The sequence below is a fragment of the Atta colombica genome, unplaced genomic scaffold, assembly GCF_001594045.1.
Source record: "Atta colombica isolate Treedump-2 unplaced genomic scaffold, Acol1.0 scaffold125, whole genome shotgun sequence".
Lineage (NCBI taxonomy): Eukaryota > Metazoa > Arthropoda > Insecta > Hymenoptera > Formicidae > Atta > Atta colombica.
The window spans coordinates 3019490-3036650 of NW_017259212.1; the positions used below are offsets into that span (position 1 = coordinate 3019490).

Below are 17161 nucleotides of genomic sequence, written 5' to 3' on the forward strand. Positions count from 1 at the left end.
TGTAGTATAGAACTTCCACTTTAAATTATTATTTATTATACTTTAAATTATTATTAATAACTTTTTTCCCCATATAGACTTTGCTCTTATTACATTATCAAAATGCTTAAGAAATTATACAGTTTGGTGATATTAGAGAAAGAAAGAGAATTAAGCAAGTAAAATTTTTATGAAATGAGAAAAATCACAGAAGTGTTCGAAAAAAATCTTCACATTGTGCTAATATCTCTATAAATTTAAAGTTCACATTTTTTACAAAATCATTATGAGATAAAAAATGCTACATCATAAGATAGTAAGTAATGAACCAGGATAACAAGTTCCGTGCGCGTTTGTGCATATGTGTGTGTGTGTGTGTGTGTGTGTGTGTGTGTGTGTGTGTGTGTGTGTGTGTGCGTGTGTGTGTGTGTGTGTGTGTGTGTGTGTGTGTGTGTGTGTGCGTGCGTGTGCGTGCGTGTGTATGTACGTTTGTGTGCGTGCGTGCGTGCGTGCGTGCGTGCGTGCGTGCGTGCGTGCGTGCGTGCGTGCGTGCGTGCGTGCGTGCGTTATATATGAATTATGATACTACAAATTAAATCCTTTCTTTCCGACATACAATGTTCAAAAATTATGTTATCTATATTTTCACTCTTAAAAATAGAATTTATATGAAAAATATTTTGCAATATTATCAAATGTTTTGCAAATCGTATTATTTATAAAATGAAATGTATATAAGTATATTGAAGAATCAACATTTGCCAATAAACTACATTGTTATCACTTGTATTTGTCAATAAAGCATTGTTATATATCCCTAGCTTTGTCTTTTATTTATCTACTATAATGTAATCATTAGAGAACATGAAAGATACACTTCGATCGGAGTAGGACAATTTGCTAATCTCGACTCGTTAAAAAGATCTGTATTCACCGTTACATAAAATACTATGTATTTCTCTCAAGATACGCTTGGTTGCAGCTATCTTTCTATAATCGGGGAAAGTCTGACATCCTCGATTTTTATACACAAAAACATTCATTTAAGAAAAGAAATTGACTCAAAATAAATCGAAAAGATTAATAAGAAATATTTAAAAAATATTATAATAAGATTAAATGTCTTTAAAATTTAATGATATAAATTAATATAATCTACAATACAATTTTCTTAATAAACTTTTATGTATATATAATAATGTATTCACTATTTGTAAATAAGTCACGTAAAAAATGCAAAATAAAATTTTTATATTTTTTTTCATAAAATTAGTTATGCAATGTGTGTTATTTATTCAAACCATGTTTCCTAGAGTACAATACGTTGAAGAGATATGATTATTAATATTAGTACAAATTATTTGCCAAATTATTATTGGTATCTAGCCTATTGGTACAAATATTAGAAATTTGTAATTTCAAAATATTATGAAACATACGCAAAGCTTACGTTGAGAATATTATTACTTATATCGTTCATAGTTCTATATTTGGCCGATATCTGTAGAATTTTCAACGCGCCAATATTTACTACGGCAGTTAACGTCACTCTTTCGTTTAATTTGCACATCCATATACCTAAATGTCACCTCTTCAAGAAAAAAAGGGTACTCTGATTATCAATAAATACTGAGTGCTGAGTATCGCGTGTTATGAAGTCTCGCAGAAACATAAAATGTAAAACTTGGAGTTTGCATGGCATTCGATCATTCAACGCGTTCTTAACACGCAAAAGTAAAGACAAAAGGGTTTTTTTTCACGAGCACCAGCTTTTTATGATCGCGTTAAAAATCCTTCGACCGTTTTCTAATTCTGGACGCATATATCGTTCTGGAAATGAGATTTGCACAGAGAGTTTTACATCAATCCTCAGAAAATCGAGGTCACATCTGTTTCTCGTGCGTACTTTTTTTTCGCTAAGTTTTCAACGGGAGTATTTGCATATAATTATTTTTATAATCGAGGCCGTCGCAAAAGCCTGACGAAAAATTTTGGCAATGTCTCGCACAAATGTTTTACTCGAATAAAGCGGCGCGATTTATTGCTACGATATTTATAATTGCTATAAAAAAAATTAAATTATCTTTTTGCAAAATAATTGATATTGCACTGAATGCTGTTCGAAATCTAATAAATTTACTGATGTCACTCACGTGTTGAAATGAAGCCAGATATCTAATTTGGAACAAAGCAGTTCTCGGTAATGTATAACGGAAAATATATTTACGTATGCTTTTCGTTATATACTCAGTAACATTCAAAAATAGTTATATCTTTACACAGTCCTTTTTATCTATTTTTATTTATAAACATAAATTTTTAATGAAAAAGATTGATTATATGTGTCTTAATTGTTGCAATGTCACAAATACAAAAATTCTTGTTAAAGACTAAATTCCTTACAATTTCTTAAAAAAAATTTTTGTTTACGTTTCTAAATGTATCCTTCATATCTACAAAATGCATTTTATGTTACGAAAATGAAGTCCAAAAATTGAAAATAAAAATAATATATTATATCACTACATTTTTTAAATAATCGCAGTATTATTGTTTGTATCATTAATTAATAATGTTCATTAATTAATGAATTAATAAATAAGAAATATAAGAAACGTGACACGTTGATATTTTAAAATCAACATGTTTTATTCTGTCACTTTTTGTCGTATTAATCGTGACTCTTTTAAGTATACTTACAAATTGCGAATGATATTATAGCTTGTTTCAGAAATATTTCTGACGTGAGAATTGCTTACTTATCACAGTGCACATTCGTATTTGATGCATAAGCATTTCACGAAATATTACTCCAGTTAAAAGAATTATAGATATATTTAAAAAGTCATTAGACACATTTTTGTTCCGATTGCATCATTCTGTGTTCGTAACATAGTGCGTCAGAGTAGTGACTATTATCATTCAAAAACAGTATCTTTAAAGCTATATATAATTTCTTAAAAATTCTTAGAGAAATTTTTGTTTATGTTTCTAAGTATATTCTTTACATTTATATATACACTTTTTATTTCACGAAAATGAAATCTAAAATTTGAATATAAAAAATAATATATTTTACTATATTTTTTAAAAATCTAGTCTGTATTATACGGCACGTAAAATATGCAGATTTTAAACATTCGGTAAATCGATAGAACTAGCAATCCTTATGAACATGAGCATTCATACTGCAAATCCAAGTATAATAAATACGATAAAAAAATGCTAAATTAAAAAAAATGTTTGAACAAATGTTCTAAGTAAATATTTACTAAACATATATTTATTTGATACATTAATTTAAACAATTAATTTGACTTAACTATAATTTTTTTTATTATGAGTAAATATTTATTATTAATTATTAATATTTATATTATTAATATTTATTATTAATACTATTATAATTTTTTTTATTAAAACAAATATGTATTAAGATTTAGTAAATTTTTTTCACTGCGTGCGTGCGCGCGCGCGCCTCTCTGTGTGTGTGTGTGTGTGTGTGTGTGTGTGTGTGTGTGTAATTTAATTTTCCATAAAAATAACATACTGCATTATACTTTATTCATATATTGGACTTTATACATATATTGGTTTTACATATATTGGGCATACAAATATTGGTTTTAAAGGTATAGTGTTATTTTTACATAGAAAATTAATTCACATACATGTGAAAACATTTATTACACACTTGATTTTGCAATGCAATTACACCTGAAGAATTTCACGCAAGTGGTGAGATAATGCAGAAAAGATTTCGACGTGTGCGAGTGATATCATAACCTCGCATGTGATCTTAGTTCACCAAAGATCGCAGAATTCTATTAATGATTGAATCCAGTTGATACGATTCTATTTTAAATAAATCAATCGCGTATCTAAGTATGTTCTCTCACGAGGAAAACTACCAAAACTTTTTTGTTTCATATAATTTAAATTAAGACAATAATTATAGCACAAAATTGGACATCATGGAGAATAAATCTAATTAAATAAGAAAAATTCTATTTTCGATCCAAGCCATCTTAGTATTTAAATATTTTAGTGTAAATATATTTTATATATCTATATATTTATCACTAACAAGGAACCGACGCGAGATTTTTTTCTCGATTACTCTGAATTTTTCCCAGTAGGTTGTGCATCGAAAAAAAATCGACGTATTTTGCCGTTTGCTCAGGCACTCAATAATTTAAGAGATATTAAACTATAAAATTGGTCGAACTACACTCTTAAAACTCTAGATCATCGGTTCAAATGTCAGCTAAAATAGAGATAAATAAACTTTAAATTGAATTTAACACGGATATAAAAAATATATTACGAATATATTATCATTATTTAAAATCCGGAATGGCTAAAAACCGAATGTAAGATTCTGAGAGAAAATTCAAAAGAATTAGAAGATAGTAAATAATTTTACTAACAATATTGTATCTTATTATGCATTATTATCTAAATTATGATATTTATCACGCACGATTAGTACATTATTGTTTATGAAGCGTAAGCTTTGTGTTATCAGCATAAGATAATGTACTTTCTTTATCAGACATACACATACATGAACGTATCAATCGTAATGCGTCATTATACTCAATATATGTACATGATGGAAGGATTTTTAAATTTGCTAAAAATGGTCATCGCTAAATGATTGGGAACAGATTCGCAATTAATTGACCTAGATTGACTAGTATAGGTATAGATAACCTGAGCATACAAGGACGTTTGTATACTCAGAAGGAAAAAACTGACTCTCGTGTAGATTCGACAAAAAATCACAAAAAAAGATGAATTATAAATGATTGAATGCAGTCATATTTTCAGACACAACAAAGAAAAGTGGGTTTATGAATCATCAATCGGTTATTTCCATCACACGGCATTATTTATGGTATCCGATCGTAAACTTAGTTTCTTTCGAATTTTATCAGCAACATGTAACTTTTTTTCATAAGGCAAAGATACGGAAACAATTTGAAACAAAATTAATATTAAATATCGCTAGATATACATTTCTAAATTGTGAAGATAAACACATTTATATATAGTTATGTTGAAATATGAATAATTTATAACTTGCATTTCCTCTTATGTTAGAAGCAAAAATAAAACTTAAAAATAAAAAGAAGTAACTGAGTGTTTAGATTATATAATGTATCTCTAATTCTATATTTGATTGTTTATAACACGCGTTTGAAATACTACGTTAAAGTTTTATATTCAACTCATAAATGTAATTATTGGTTATATAAACCGCGTAAGTTTTCACAAAACAAATAAAGATTATGACATACAAAAAACTTAACTAATAAGAGTACGCACTGGTGAGAGACAAGCATGGTCCCTCCTTTTTTAATATAAATATAGTAAAATGTTATATATATTTTTAATATTTCTGAAACGTCTAATCACAATTTTGACATTTCAAAAAAAATTTTTATTTCAAGAAATTCCAAAATATAAAAAACATCTTATTATATATCATTCCTCTTTTGTTTGTGTTAATATAATTTTAAATAATGTCTCACGAATTATACGTTTAAATAATACTTTTTTAATGTAATAATTTAAATAATAATTTAATATTCTTTTCATATTTAATTTGAAATAAAAATTTTGCTCGCGCGCCAATGATCCCTCTTGACTACTTTCTGAATCCAATGAACATAAACAGTAAACAAATCAACATTTTGAATATGCTAATGTTATTGCCTTGTTTTCTATTATTGATCAGTCGATTCGTTTATTGCTTACGTTTCAGTACTTCAGGTATTTCTATGTGTTTCAATTGATATTAATAAAAGATTGAAATTGTATACGAATCAATTTAGTGCTTCGAAAAAAAGAGAAGAGAGGAAAAGATGGAAAGACGAAGAAGGCCGCCTCTACAAGCAACAAGGTTGTCACAAGGACTTGTGGGGTCATTTACATTACACGATTATATACTATTGTCAGAGTGATATTGCGTTCTTCTTTCAACAAATCTTGACTTACCAATGTGACCGTGACGCGACACAGTTATTACTGATTTTTCTGAATGTTTGCATCGAGCAAAAAAATGTTCCAGATATACGCGCCAAATGTGCATTGCCAAATATTATTTTTAAATCTGATTGTTGCATGCAGTTTAACGCGGCCAGAATTTACGTATAGAATCGATTATTTTTTTGTACCTTTGTTAAAAAATAGTATAAAATGCTACGAATAACAATGATGATACAGTATTTACATAAATATCAGTGCCTCTCTGTAATTCATCGTTAGTATTACATTACGTGGTGTCATAAATGATATTATTAACTATAAAAAAATTATATATTTTAAAATGAATAATAGATTAAGCAAAGAAACTTTCACTTGAAACTATGCAGCATTTAAAATAATACTTAACTATTCTCAAATATAAATGTTAGATCATGATTATGTGTTTAAAAGATTAAGAGCAAAAGAATAAAGAGAAGCATTAGCTTTTATATTGTAAAAAAAGAAATAATCTATGTATGGCAATCAAAGTATTAAATAACAGTTTTAATAATAACACACAGCTATATCTATGTTATACATTGGAACACATACTATAATAACATTGTAACACATACTAATCCTTATTCTGTTTTCTATATCATATAATTCCTAGCAAAATCAATTATTTAAGAGATATGATATAATTCAGAAATATAGACTATGTTATATACTTATATATTGTAACACATACTAATTCGTTATTTTATTTCCTATATTATATAATCCCTACTAGAAATTATTTAATAACATGAGGATACACCTACGATATATTTTGTAAAAATATATAAATACTCTTACTCCATAATTCCTACTAGCAAAATCAACTTTTTAATAACACAGATGTCTACATTATACATTGTAATACATATCAATTTTTATTCTCTATATTATAATCTCTATATTATAATCTCTATATTATAATCTCTATAGTAATTCTCTATATTATAATCTTTGCTAGTAAAATCAATTGAAAGATTTACCTCTTGAGTGAGCTCCGCTGCGCCAACTGGCTCTGCAGGATTCTGGGTGGAAGTTGGTGGATCAGGAGATGTCATATTCCTAGTTGTGTTTGTAGAAACTGGTACACTGGGGCCTGCCATTCTATTGGATTCTTCGACATTCAGTAGATAGGCCTGTATGGCATTGAGACCAGAATTCATTCTGTTGTATCTGCCCAACGAGTTGAGTTCCTCGAATAGATCCCTTTGGTAATTCAGAAGCATAGAGTCTGGATTCTTTGGATGGATGAACATCGGGCGATGGACAATTGTGTGATCCGTGTGCCATCCAGATCCATTGTTGAGATCCAGAGATCCCACGCCGATTGTCTGAATATCTAGGCCAAGGTAGGAGTTAGGATCCACACGCAGCAAGGAGAGCAGCAATGCGAGCTGCAGCAACTCCTCCCGATACAATTTCTTCATGCACAACATCTTGATCCGTTTCTCTTGAATTAAATCTTGCTCAAAAACAGTCCTACAGATCTTGACACGTTGTCACACTGCCTAGCTATTCCTGACTATCCCTACAAACAATAGACTCGGCGTCATGAGGAGATGACGCAATTCCGCAAGATATCCATTGACATCGCGCGTGACCAAAACGTAAAGAGAGTCACACGTAAACAAAGAGTCTACCCGAAAAACAGCGACCGTTCACCTGACTATGAGACACATCACGAATGAGTTGGAACGAGTCGCGTGTTTCTGCTCTAGTTTTTAAGGTTAGAGTACACAGTTCAACGTGATGACGAGGATGTTCGGTAACCGTTGAAATTTTTTTGCAAAAAATGAGGAGGAACCGTCGAACAGTGAAGGCGACCGATCGTTTGGCGTGCCGGAGTCGAAATAAAAGATCCGCGGCTTTCCCAGCTAGCCGGGTATAGGTCAGTTACACGAGACCGAAATAACCTCAAAACCGCACACGAGCCACTGATTAACCCGCAGTGCAGCCTGTGCAGCCATGCGCATTTCGTGCACGCATGCCTCGCGGACACTCCTCTGACAGGCGACTGCTCCGCAGTCCGCACCTCCTTTTGTCGTCGGCGACAAACCTTTGGACACTATCGGTGACAGTGCGACTTGCGAAAGTCTCGTTGGGTGATCAGCGATGGCTCCACGCGCGAATCAGCTGCGATCGCGAGGCAAACAGACAGAGCAAGCTGCAAGACAGAGGTGTCGATCTGATTACTGACAGCAAACAGAGTAACTGACAGATCCCGTGCCGTACACACAGCTTCCGCGTGAGCGACGCGGGCGCATGAAAAAAAAATCACTCACGATAATTCGAATCCGAAGACGGGTTCGCACTTCGCGCGGTTCATCCGCGGACGAGCGACGCGTCGAGCGTTATGCCGCGTTTCCTTCTTTTAACGCTCAGCTTCGCGCGGCGATGAGATGACACTTTTGTCCGCGCACGACACTTCACCCTGCTTTAGCCTCCCGACACGGAGTTTCGTTACGCGGAGAAACCGTCCGAGCGAACGAGCGAGCGAGCGAACGTCGAACACCTCGCCGGGAGAGATCGTTCGCGAAATGTGACTCAGCACTCGCGGCTTAGGCGACGTCGCACACTCGTCAGGGCCGCGCCGACGCTGCTGATTTCCCCGCGCGTTTCCTCAATCGCGCGCGCGTCCGCTGATTATCGTTAATTCTTTTTTGCGCGTTTGCACAAACGGCAACAAACTGCCGAATTCGATTTCGTTATCGTCTGACGATTTCTGCAGGCTCGCATACACATGCGACTTCCGAGCACGAAAAAAAGAGTAGAAATCGATATGCTCGATCGAAACAAAATCGCGAGATGTATCTTCTTCAGAGAGCATCACGTCAAATGCGTCAACAAGCGCTTGTTTATATCCGTGCACGCGATTTTTTTTTTTTTTTTTTTTTAATAATGTTTCAAACGAACTTCGATTATTCGTTTGCGATACGATGTATTGTGAGCAAATAAGAATCGCATAAAGATGCACAATCACGGCGTTGAAAGTCTCATTAGCGCGACGCAAAACGATTGAATACGTTGCAATTTTGTTCTGTTTATGTAACTGAGTTTTTGTATTTTCAAATATTATTTATTTTTGCAATACAAGGTGTAATTATGATGATACGCGTAGTTACGTAACATTTTGTAGCGTATCTTGCGAAATTTGTCTACTAGAAACTTTTAGAAACTTTTATGTTTATAGTATCTTATTATTTTTGTAGAAATTCAAATCAAGTTATATTATATTAATCTATAGTTTTGTCTTCACAAATTCAAGTCAGGTCACAGTTGCTTGTTTTAAACATTGGAAACCATGAAATGAATAATACTTTAATATAAAGAGCAGCTCGTATAAAGAGCAGCTCGTTGGATTCAATATCCAACATTTTGTCAAACATTTTGTACGTTATCGATGCCCTCTTTAAAACAATTCAAAAAACAAATAGTCTTAAAATCTAATCTCCAAACAATCAATGATATTATATTATGCAATTTTAAATTATTATTGAATAATATTGATCGTCTAGATCATCACCGTTTTATATTTTCTAAATTGAAATTTATTTTAATTAAATTATTCGAACTATATATAGAAAGAAGATATCTCCCCATATAAAAATTAAGATAAAATCGTTTTGAGACTCGTTAAGGAATATATGCCCACATTCCATGCGAACTTTATAATTTGTGTATCATGCGGCTTTATATGTATTCGATTAAAATACATATGCATGATCGCGATAGAACGCCAAGCTAGCGCCAATGAATAGACGACACGTGCGTTGTTTTTATACGTTCCTACGCGCGAGTTCGATTCGTTGATGAAAGACCGTTGGCCTTATTACCAGTCAGTCACAAAGCGAAGTGATGCACAACGTTTTTATAATTACGCAAATATATAGCGAGGTATAATAAACATTCGTCATCCTCTTCCGGATAAAAGTAATTGTAGTAATTTCCTTAATTTTTCTATACTTAGGAGTACTTCGTATTTATATTTGTTATTTGATAAATAAATTTAATTATCGAGTATTATTAATCCGCTACAAATTTAATTTCGCGGATTGAAAATTACATTATCAATTATCTAACCGTATGGCTGCACAGAAAGAATTTGCTGCAGTACTTAAAAATTTAAACAGATCTGAAGATAATTTTGTTTAAAATCATCAAAATAATTATGTAGAACTCAAATTGTTAGAAGGTTATAGCACTACTCATTATGCCTAACGTTATTACGTAATTGTTAACGTTATTTTGATAGTCCAAAACAAAACTAATTTCAAATCTGTATCTAACTATAATAATTAAATATTTCAGCAAACCATGTAGAAAAAAATGTTTAATTCTATAAATCAAAACTAACGACAAAATAACGACAAAATAATATTTAATTAATATAATCAAATAAAATTGTCTCCTTCGTATAAACAAGTTTTATTTTGTTATTTACAAAACAAAAAATATATTTTGCAGAAATTTTTTGTTATATAAAACAGAATATTTGTTTACTATTAAAAAAATGTCTCGACTAAATTATAGTTTTGCAGAAGGCAAATTTTTTTCTTACAATTAGTGCGTTTGTAAACATGCGTAATACGCGATGTAATTTCTATCCTTCGCGAAACAATTTACTTTCTCCGCGTTTTACTGTCATTAGATAAATTCCCACAGAAGCGATTGTCTCATTTTTAATATATCTCCAACCAAAGTACTTAGCGTAAGCAATTTCCGGAGCAGATCCGGAAGTGCTCGTAGAAAGAAAGCGTGGTCGATTTCTAATAATAATTTGCTAATAATAATTTACGATGTTGAATTGTTCGTCAATAGAAACCCGCGCGCGCCTTTGATTCATGCGATCGTTGACAACGATTTCTCCATCAGCTATGTATCAATGCCTTTCGATTTCCACTCTCTGGCGAGGTCGCAACATCCGTCCGCGACAATATTCGCCACAACAAACTTTGACCCCGTGTTGGACAGCACACATGGCACCATTTACCACGAGTCTTCTGCATATAGTAACGCGTATACATATAATTTGTGTCGCTTACGCATACTGAACGACGCGTTCCTTCACTCTCACTTGACGCATGACCTTCGTCGATGATGATTCGTTGCCAGGCGACTAAGTACGGTCGCACATGGTTAAACGCGACAGCTTCTCCAGCGAGCGACATGCCTTCTTCTTTTGGAACAACGCTGAATACGCTCTTTTCCTTATCTTTCATTATTATAATACTTCTCCAGACCGATACATGTCTCTACATTTGTTAACGTTGCATGCTCCAACATGCTCTTACTTCCTCCAACTATAACTCCTACTCACTCAAACGTGCTCGTTAGAGTGAGTAGGAGCTATGGTAGGAACATGTTGAAACATGCTGGAGTATGCAACGTGAATTCTTCTGTGTTTATGAAGGAACGCCCCGCAATGCGTCATCGCGATTGATACTTTATATGACAATCGTCAGCTGCAGTTCTCCTCACTATAAGCTGGGTCCCAATCATACAAGGATTTGTTGAAAATATGAAATATCCCAGATATCGATTCTAATCGTATTGTAATCGCGTCTATTGTGTTTAACATAACATACCGAGTACTTAGAATATGGGGTCAGAGTCGTCAAATACGTCTACTGTTGTTGATTCTAAAATTAACAGAACAATTACAGGAAACTCGTGAAAATATCAAATGTCAAGTTTGTGTAATGAATCTATATATATTAGGTGTAGGAAAAAATTCGTGACGTTTTTCCCGTTAGATGGCATTAAAAAAACGCCACGAACTTTTTCCCACACCTAATATATTATATATACATGTATGTTTTAGGAGCCTCCTCTGCGTAGTTTTGATAATTATTTTGATCTAAATATAAATTATTTTAGAGTGTGTGCGTGCATAAATTAAATGTAAAATTATATGTAATAAATTATATGTAATATTCATTATAAATAACAATATATTCATACACGTCGCGATGTATACGTTGGTACATTTATAGTCGTCTTTAAAAAAAATATTGTGTATATATAGGGTATCTGGTAAGTTTTGAAACAAAACACTCGTGTGTAGATAGAGCGGACTAATTAAGTCTAAAAGTCCTCCTTTAAAATTTCAATTTTCACAATTTTTGTTTTTAGTTATCTAATAACCAGAATATCTAAAATTTACATATAAAATAATTTTAAAACTTCTTTAAGAATTCTTTAAGAAAAATTCATTCAATCATTAAGATATTTTATAAAGAACTCTGAAAGAAATCTTAAAATAGTCTTATGTATTGATTTTACTCGCTTATTCGACAATCTTTAGAAATATCTCGTTGACTATTTCGTAAATTACAAAAAAATGGTACAGGACTTTTCGATTTAGTTCATTCTGCATAGGAGCGCTTTGTCAAAATTGGACTTATAAGTGTGTCTTCAAAAAGTCTAGAAACGCTAAAATATTTCGAAAACGATCAATTCTAGCAAAAAATATATTAGAGCAAAGTTGTGGACTTCAAAAAATCTACCTAAATGATGATAAGATTGACTTTGGATGGAGTCTGCAAGATCATATGAAGGTCAAGTTGAATTTTTTAAATGGAACTCCCCTATTTTTTATTGCATATTCTTGTAGCCTCGAGAGCAAAACACTATAATAAAGTAATTTTTCATGAAGTACTTTCCGAGTTATAAGGCTTGAAAGTTAGAGTAACGCTGGCATTAGCATTATGCAAGGTGTTTAACCAAAGGCTAAAACCTTTTGTCATTCGGGATCATGTTCTGGATAACATTTGTCAAAATCAAGGTTATTGGAGATTATTCCTCTTATTTTCATTTTTGCGCTAAAAATTCATTTTTATGTAAAAATGAAAATAAATTGGCCTTGATTTTGACAAATGTTATATAGGACATGATTTTGAACAATATTCAAGAAGTTTTAGCCGTCGGTCGGATACCTTGCGTAATCCTAATTTCGGCGATTCTGTAACTTTCAAGGCATTTGTAACTTATAACTCGAAAAATACTTAATGAAAAAATATTTTATTATAATGTTTTAAAAAGCTCTTAAAATAAGCTATAAGATATATACTATGTAAACCCAAGATTATGTCCACCCAAGGTTAAACTTTTATCATCAGATAGATTTTTTTGAAGTCTTACAACTTTGTTTTTATATATTTTTAAGTTGATCGTTTTCGAGATATTTTAGCGTTTCCGTTTTTAAAGACCCTGTATATGTATATATAAAGCGCTATGCATGACGCTTCTTACATTTTTATCGTTATATAATGACATTTTATATTTAAAAGATTGTAAAGTATTGCAAAAGATTAAAATATTATATTTTTAAATATTTTACGTAACTTACGTTGGTTAAAAATGATATAAGAAAGAGAAATTAGAAAATTACACATCTGTTAACATTTGAGAGTATATTACATCAAGCAACATAATGAAAGAAAATTCAAATCTTGCAATTAATCCTATACCAAATAAATCAGTTACGACATATCCGTTAAACATGAAAACATCAATTATTCATTACATTCACGATTTGTTCTCAATTTAATATTAGATGCTTTTCATTTGGCTATAAGCGACGTAAGCATCATCTATCTTTCTTGACTGATTGATTTAGCAAGTAACAAAGATATAACAATTCTTGTGCCGACTTACATGTTACCAAATAGAAAGCATTTATTCTTTATAAATAACAAATTCTTAGACAAAGATAAAAGATACTTTAATGTTTTGTATTTCGCTTTTGTCACTTTGAATGTTAATTACTTAAATTTTTTGGGAATTTTTTGCAATGACAATTCTAGTACTCTTAAATCCGGCTCCACAATGTAAGATTAACTCTAATCTCGATTTGACCTATTACTTATCTTTTTCTATAATTCTTAGAATTTCAACATTATGTCAACATTATATCAATATAGTCAGGAGATATTAGTTCTATCTAGATTTTTTATTAGTGCGATTCATGATGATTTACGGCTAGATCTCCTATAAATACAATGTTAAAACAAGTACTTTAATTATAAAATGTTGTTGGTTTATTGTGCACCAATTGACTGAGCGAATAATTATGTGCTATGCATGATGGCAAACAAATACTATTTAAAAAAAATTAACTAATTCAATAACAAGCAGCAATTTTATAGATATTAAAAACAAAATTGGAAGAATATTTATGAAATTTTTAAGAGTAATTTAGTATATTTAACATATCTGTTTCGCATATAATATATTTCATACATAGTAGATTATTATTATTAATTAATATTAAAATACTTTTCATAATCCAATAAAATGTAATTTATGCTTTAATATTTTATGCTTAAATATAAATTAATAATTTTTCTTAATTTCAAAATCTCCGATTGTGTTACAATAAAAATTATTTTTCCACTTTTCAGCAGTTATAATTGGTTATAATTTTACGTAATAAATTTCATTTAACATTTTTGTGATATTTTATATCATTGTATCATTTTATAACATTATATTATAAAAAAAAGGATAAAAAGATGTATATGTTAATTTCAGAAAATAAAATTTAAGGTAATACATATCTGATGTACTTTAAACATAAATATATTAATTCATATGCTTGTACATGTTTCATATTTTTTACAACAAAATATTTATGACAACAATACAGTTGAGAATGGTATACAATATATATTGTTATGTTAATTCATTCACATAATATGAGAGACAGCCTCGTTCTCTTAAGACGTAATAGAGTTAACTGCGTAAAATATGTAAGTACACTGAGAAAAAAATGCTGTTGATTCAATTAAGTCTATATGGACTGTCACTAACATAAGTGATTAATTCATGGCATAAAGGCATTAAATTATTATTTCAATAATCAAGGTTTTTACGTCAATAAAAATATACATGAATTAATTACTTATGTTAGTGATAGTCCGTAATATAGACTTTAACTGAATCAATAATTTTTTTTTCAGTGTACATACTCTTGATTACTATCCAAACTTTCAATACATTTTTTTCGTGTCGTATAAAGTATCGCGTACAAAGTATTTGATATTATAAAATTCTTCTCAGCAAAAAATAAAAACTGACATTATCTACCTTCATAAATTTATCTAAGACTAAATAATAATAATCCTGATACAAATATCATAGAAAATAAAATGTCATCATTTAAATTTGCAGCTAAAATTCTGATCCATGAATATGCAAGTTACGGAATAATTGTACATACATTACATATGCATTTACATGAATACTTTCGGATATTATAAGAATGTGAAAATAGGCCAGTTGGTTCGCATTTTCCTTAAAAATTCCGAAGCTATTACCGTTCGTTTACGCTTTAATAAGAGAGAATATCCGTTAGTGAAAAAATATGCTATTTACACGTAAGATATCTAATTGTGCGTCGATTCATTAATTCGCCGTTTGGAGAATGTATCAAAATCTACTTAATGGAATAATGAAAAGTGATTTCATACTGCAATTATTACAGATTATTATTTACAGATTTTTCTCCATGTGCGGGGATTGTATATGTATGTTATATGTGTAAGTGTTTATATGTGCGTGTCCTCAGTTCACTCATAGAACCATATAAATGCGAACGCAATGAATTATGTGCCATTATTGATCCAATAATAAAAACACTGACAATAAGATATTAGATAATGCCATTTTGTAGTGGGCATTGATAATGGCAAGCAAAATGGCAGTAGAAATTCTGTGGTAAAAAAATACCGAACCATCGTGTGTAACGAGCGTGACAATTACTAATAATGTGTTTCATTTAAACAAGTGCTTAAATTTCAACTGTATTTTTACAAGGACACACGAATTTCGGATATAATTAACCACCGGCAGAAGAAATATTCAAGGAGTAAAATTGGAGAACACATGAATGTTTGTAGATTGATTTTGTTTCCCTGTATAACTATATTAGACACTTTGCAGCCTTCGTATCTTTATATCCGTGTGATCAGTTTTATTAGATGCCTACGTACTTAATTCCAGAACAAAAACTTAATCTATATTATTGTTAAAACAATTGACCTATAATATCCTGGCGAAAAACAATTTCTAAGATGTCTCAATCTATGCGGTAAGCATAGAGTGAGACATCTTAGAAATTCTTAGTTCTTCATAGATATTTGTAATGGGATATAAAGTGACGTTGTTTGAGGGCAGAGAATTGTTTGCTTTTTCAAACAAACATTCTACGTCTCACTATAAATATCTATGAAAAACTAAGAATTTCTAAGATCTTATCTCAATCTGTGTAATTTTTCGTAAAAATTTTTCCTCCAGGTATAATTAAATATTTTTAAATTTATCTCATTATTTTCTGGTATTTATTGTCCAAATAGTTAATTATACGATTGATAAACAGACAAAAATATAATGAATTTGTTTCAGGTGTCGTTCGCATTGCGAAATTTATTTCTCCTATTTCAAATTAAGATTTATTACTGTTGATCAGAATTTTCCAGAACTAAATGCAATGCTTTGAAAACCGTGACGAAAAGATTCTACATAAGTCCAGTATTGATTATTTACGTTAGCATTTAGATTTTCACAAAGCATTCGATGAAAAACACGGCACATTGTCTTATATAAATTAATACATGCACACCATATGTATATATAAAGCGTTGTTTAGATTATATAAATTTATTTATTTTCTCATAATAAAATATTCAATTCTCTATTTATACTTCGCATGGAAAACATCTCATATAAGACGTATCCTGCGCATCCAGCGAACCTTTAGCAAACACGAATATGCGATACACATGATATACATCGATTTTTTTTTAATTACAATTAATTTGACATATATCCACTTGGCTCTCGCAACCGAATTTATCTTTAACGCCGCCATATCTCTCTGGACGGTGCTTGTGGCATAGACCCCGAGAGATTTAGCGTATTATGCCTCTCTTTGTCATACACTGATATGCTACTTAAATGTGTCGAACGATTGCTCATACAGTCATGATAATAATTCTATTACTTCTAAATATCTGCTACGTCGCAGACTTATGCATAGGACGTACGTGAATAATATAATATGTAATCAGCGTTTTTTTCAACAGGGGCGTTTTCTTTAACAGGGAGAGTCGAGCTTGCGACTTTGTCGCAAGCTCGACTTTCCCTGTTAAAA

General features: G+C 31.0%; 1 protein-coding gene across 1 annotated transcript in view; it reads right to left on the bottom strand.

The window, feature by feature from the left end:
* The window catches only part of LOC108694857 (segmentation protein cap'n'collar), a 112443-nt gene extending 104710 nt beyond the window's left edge, over window positions 1-7733 (bottom strand). Inside the window, exon 1 of the mRNA XM_018204541.1 lies at window positions 6993-7733. Within this exon, the coding sequence (XP_018060030.1) occupies window positions 6993-7445 (453 nt within the window). The 5' untranslated portion in view covers window positions 7446-7733. The remainder of the gene's footprint in view (window positions 1-6992) is intronic.
* Window positions 7734-17161: the final 9428 nt, after the last annotated feature.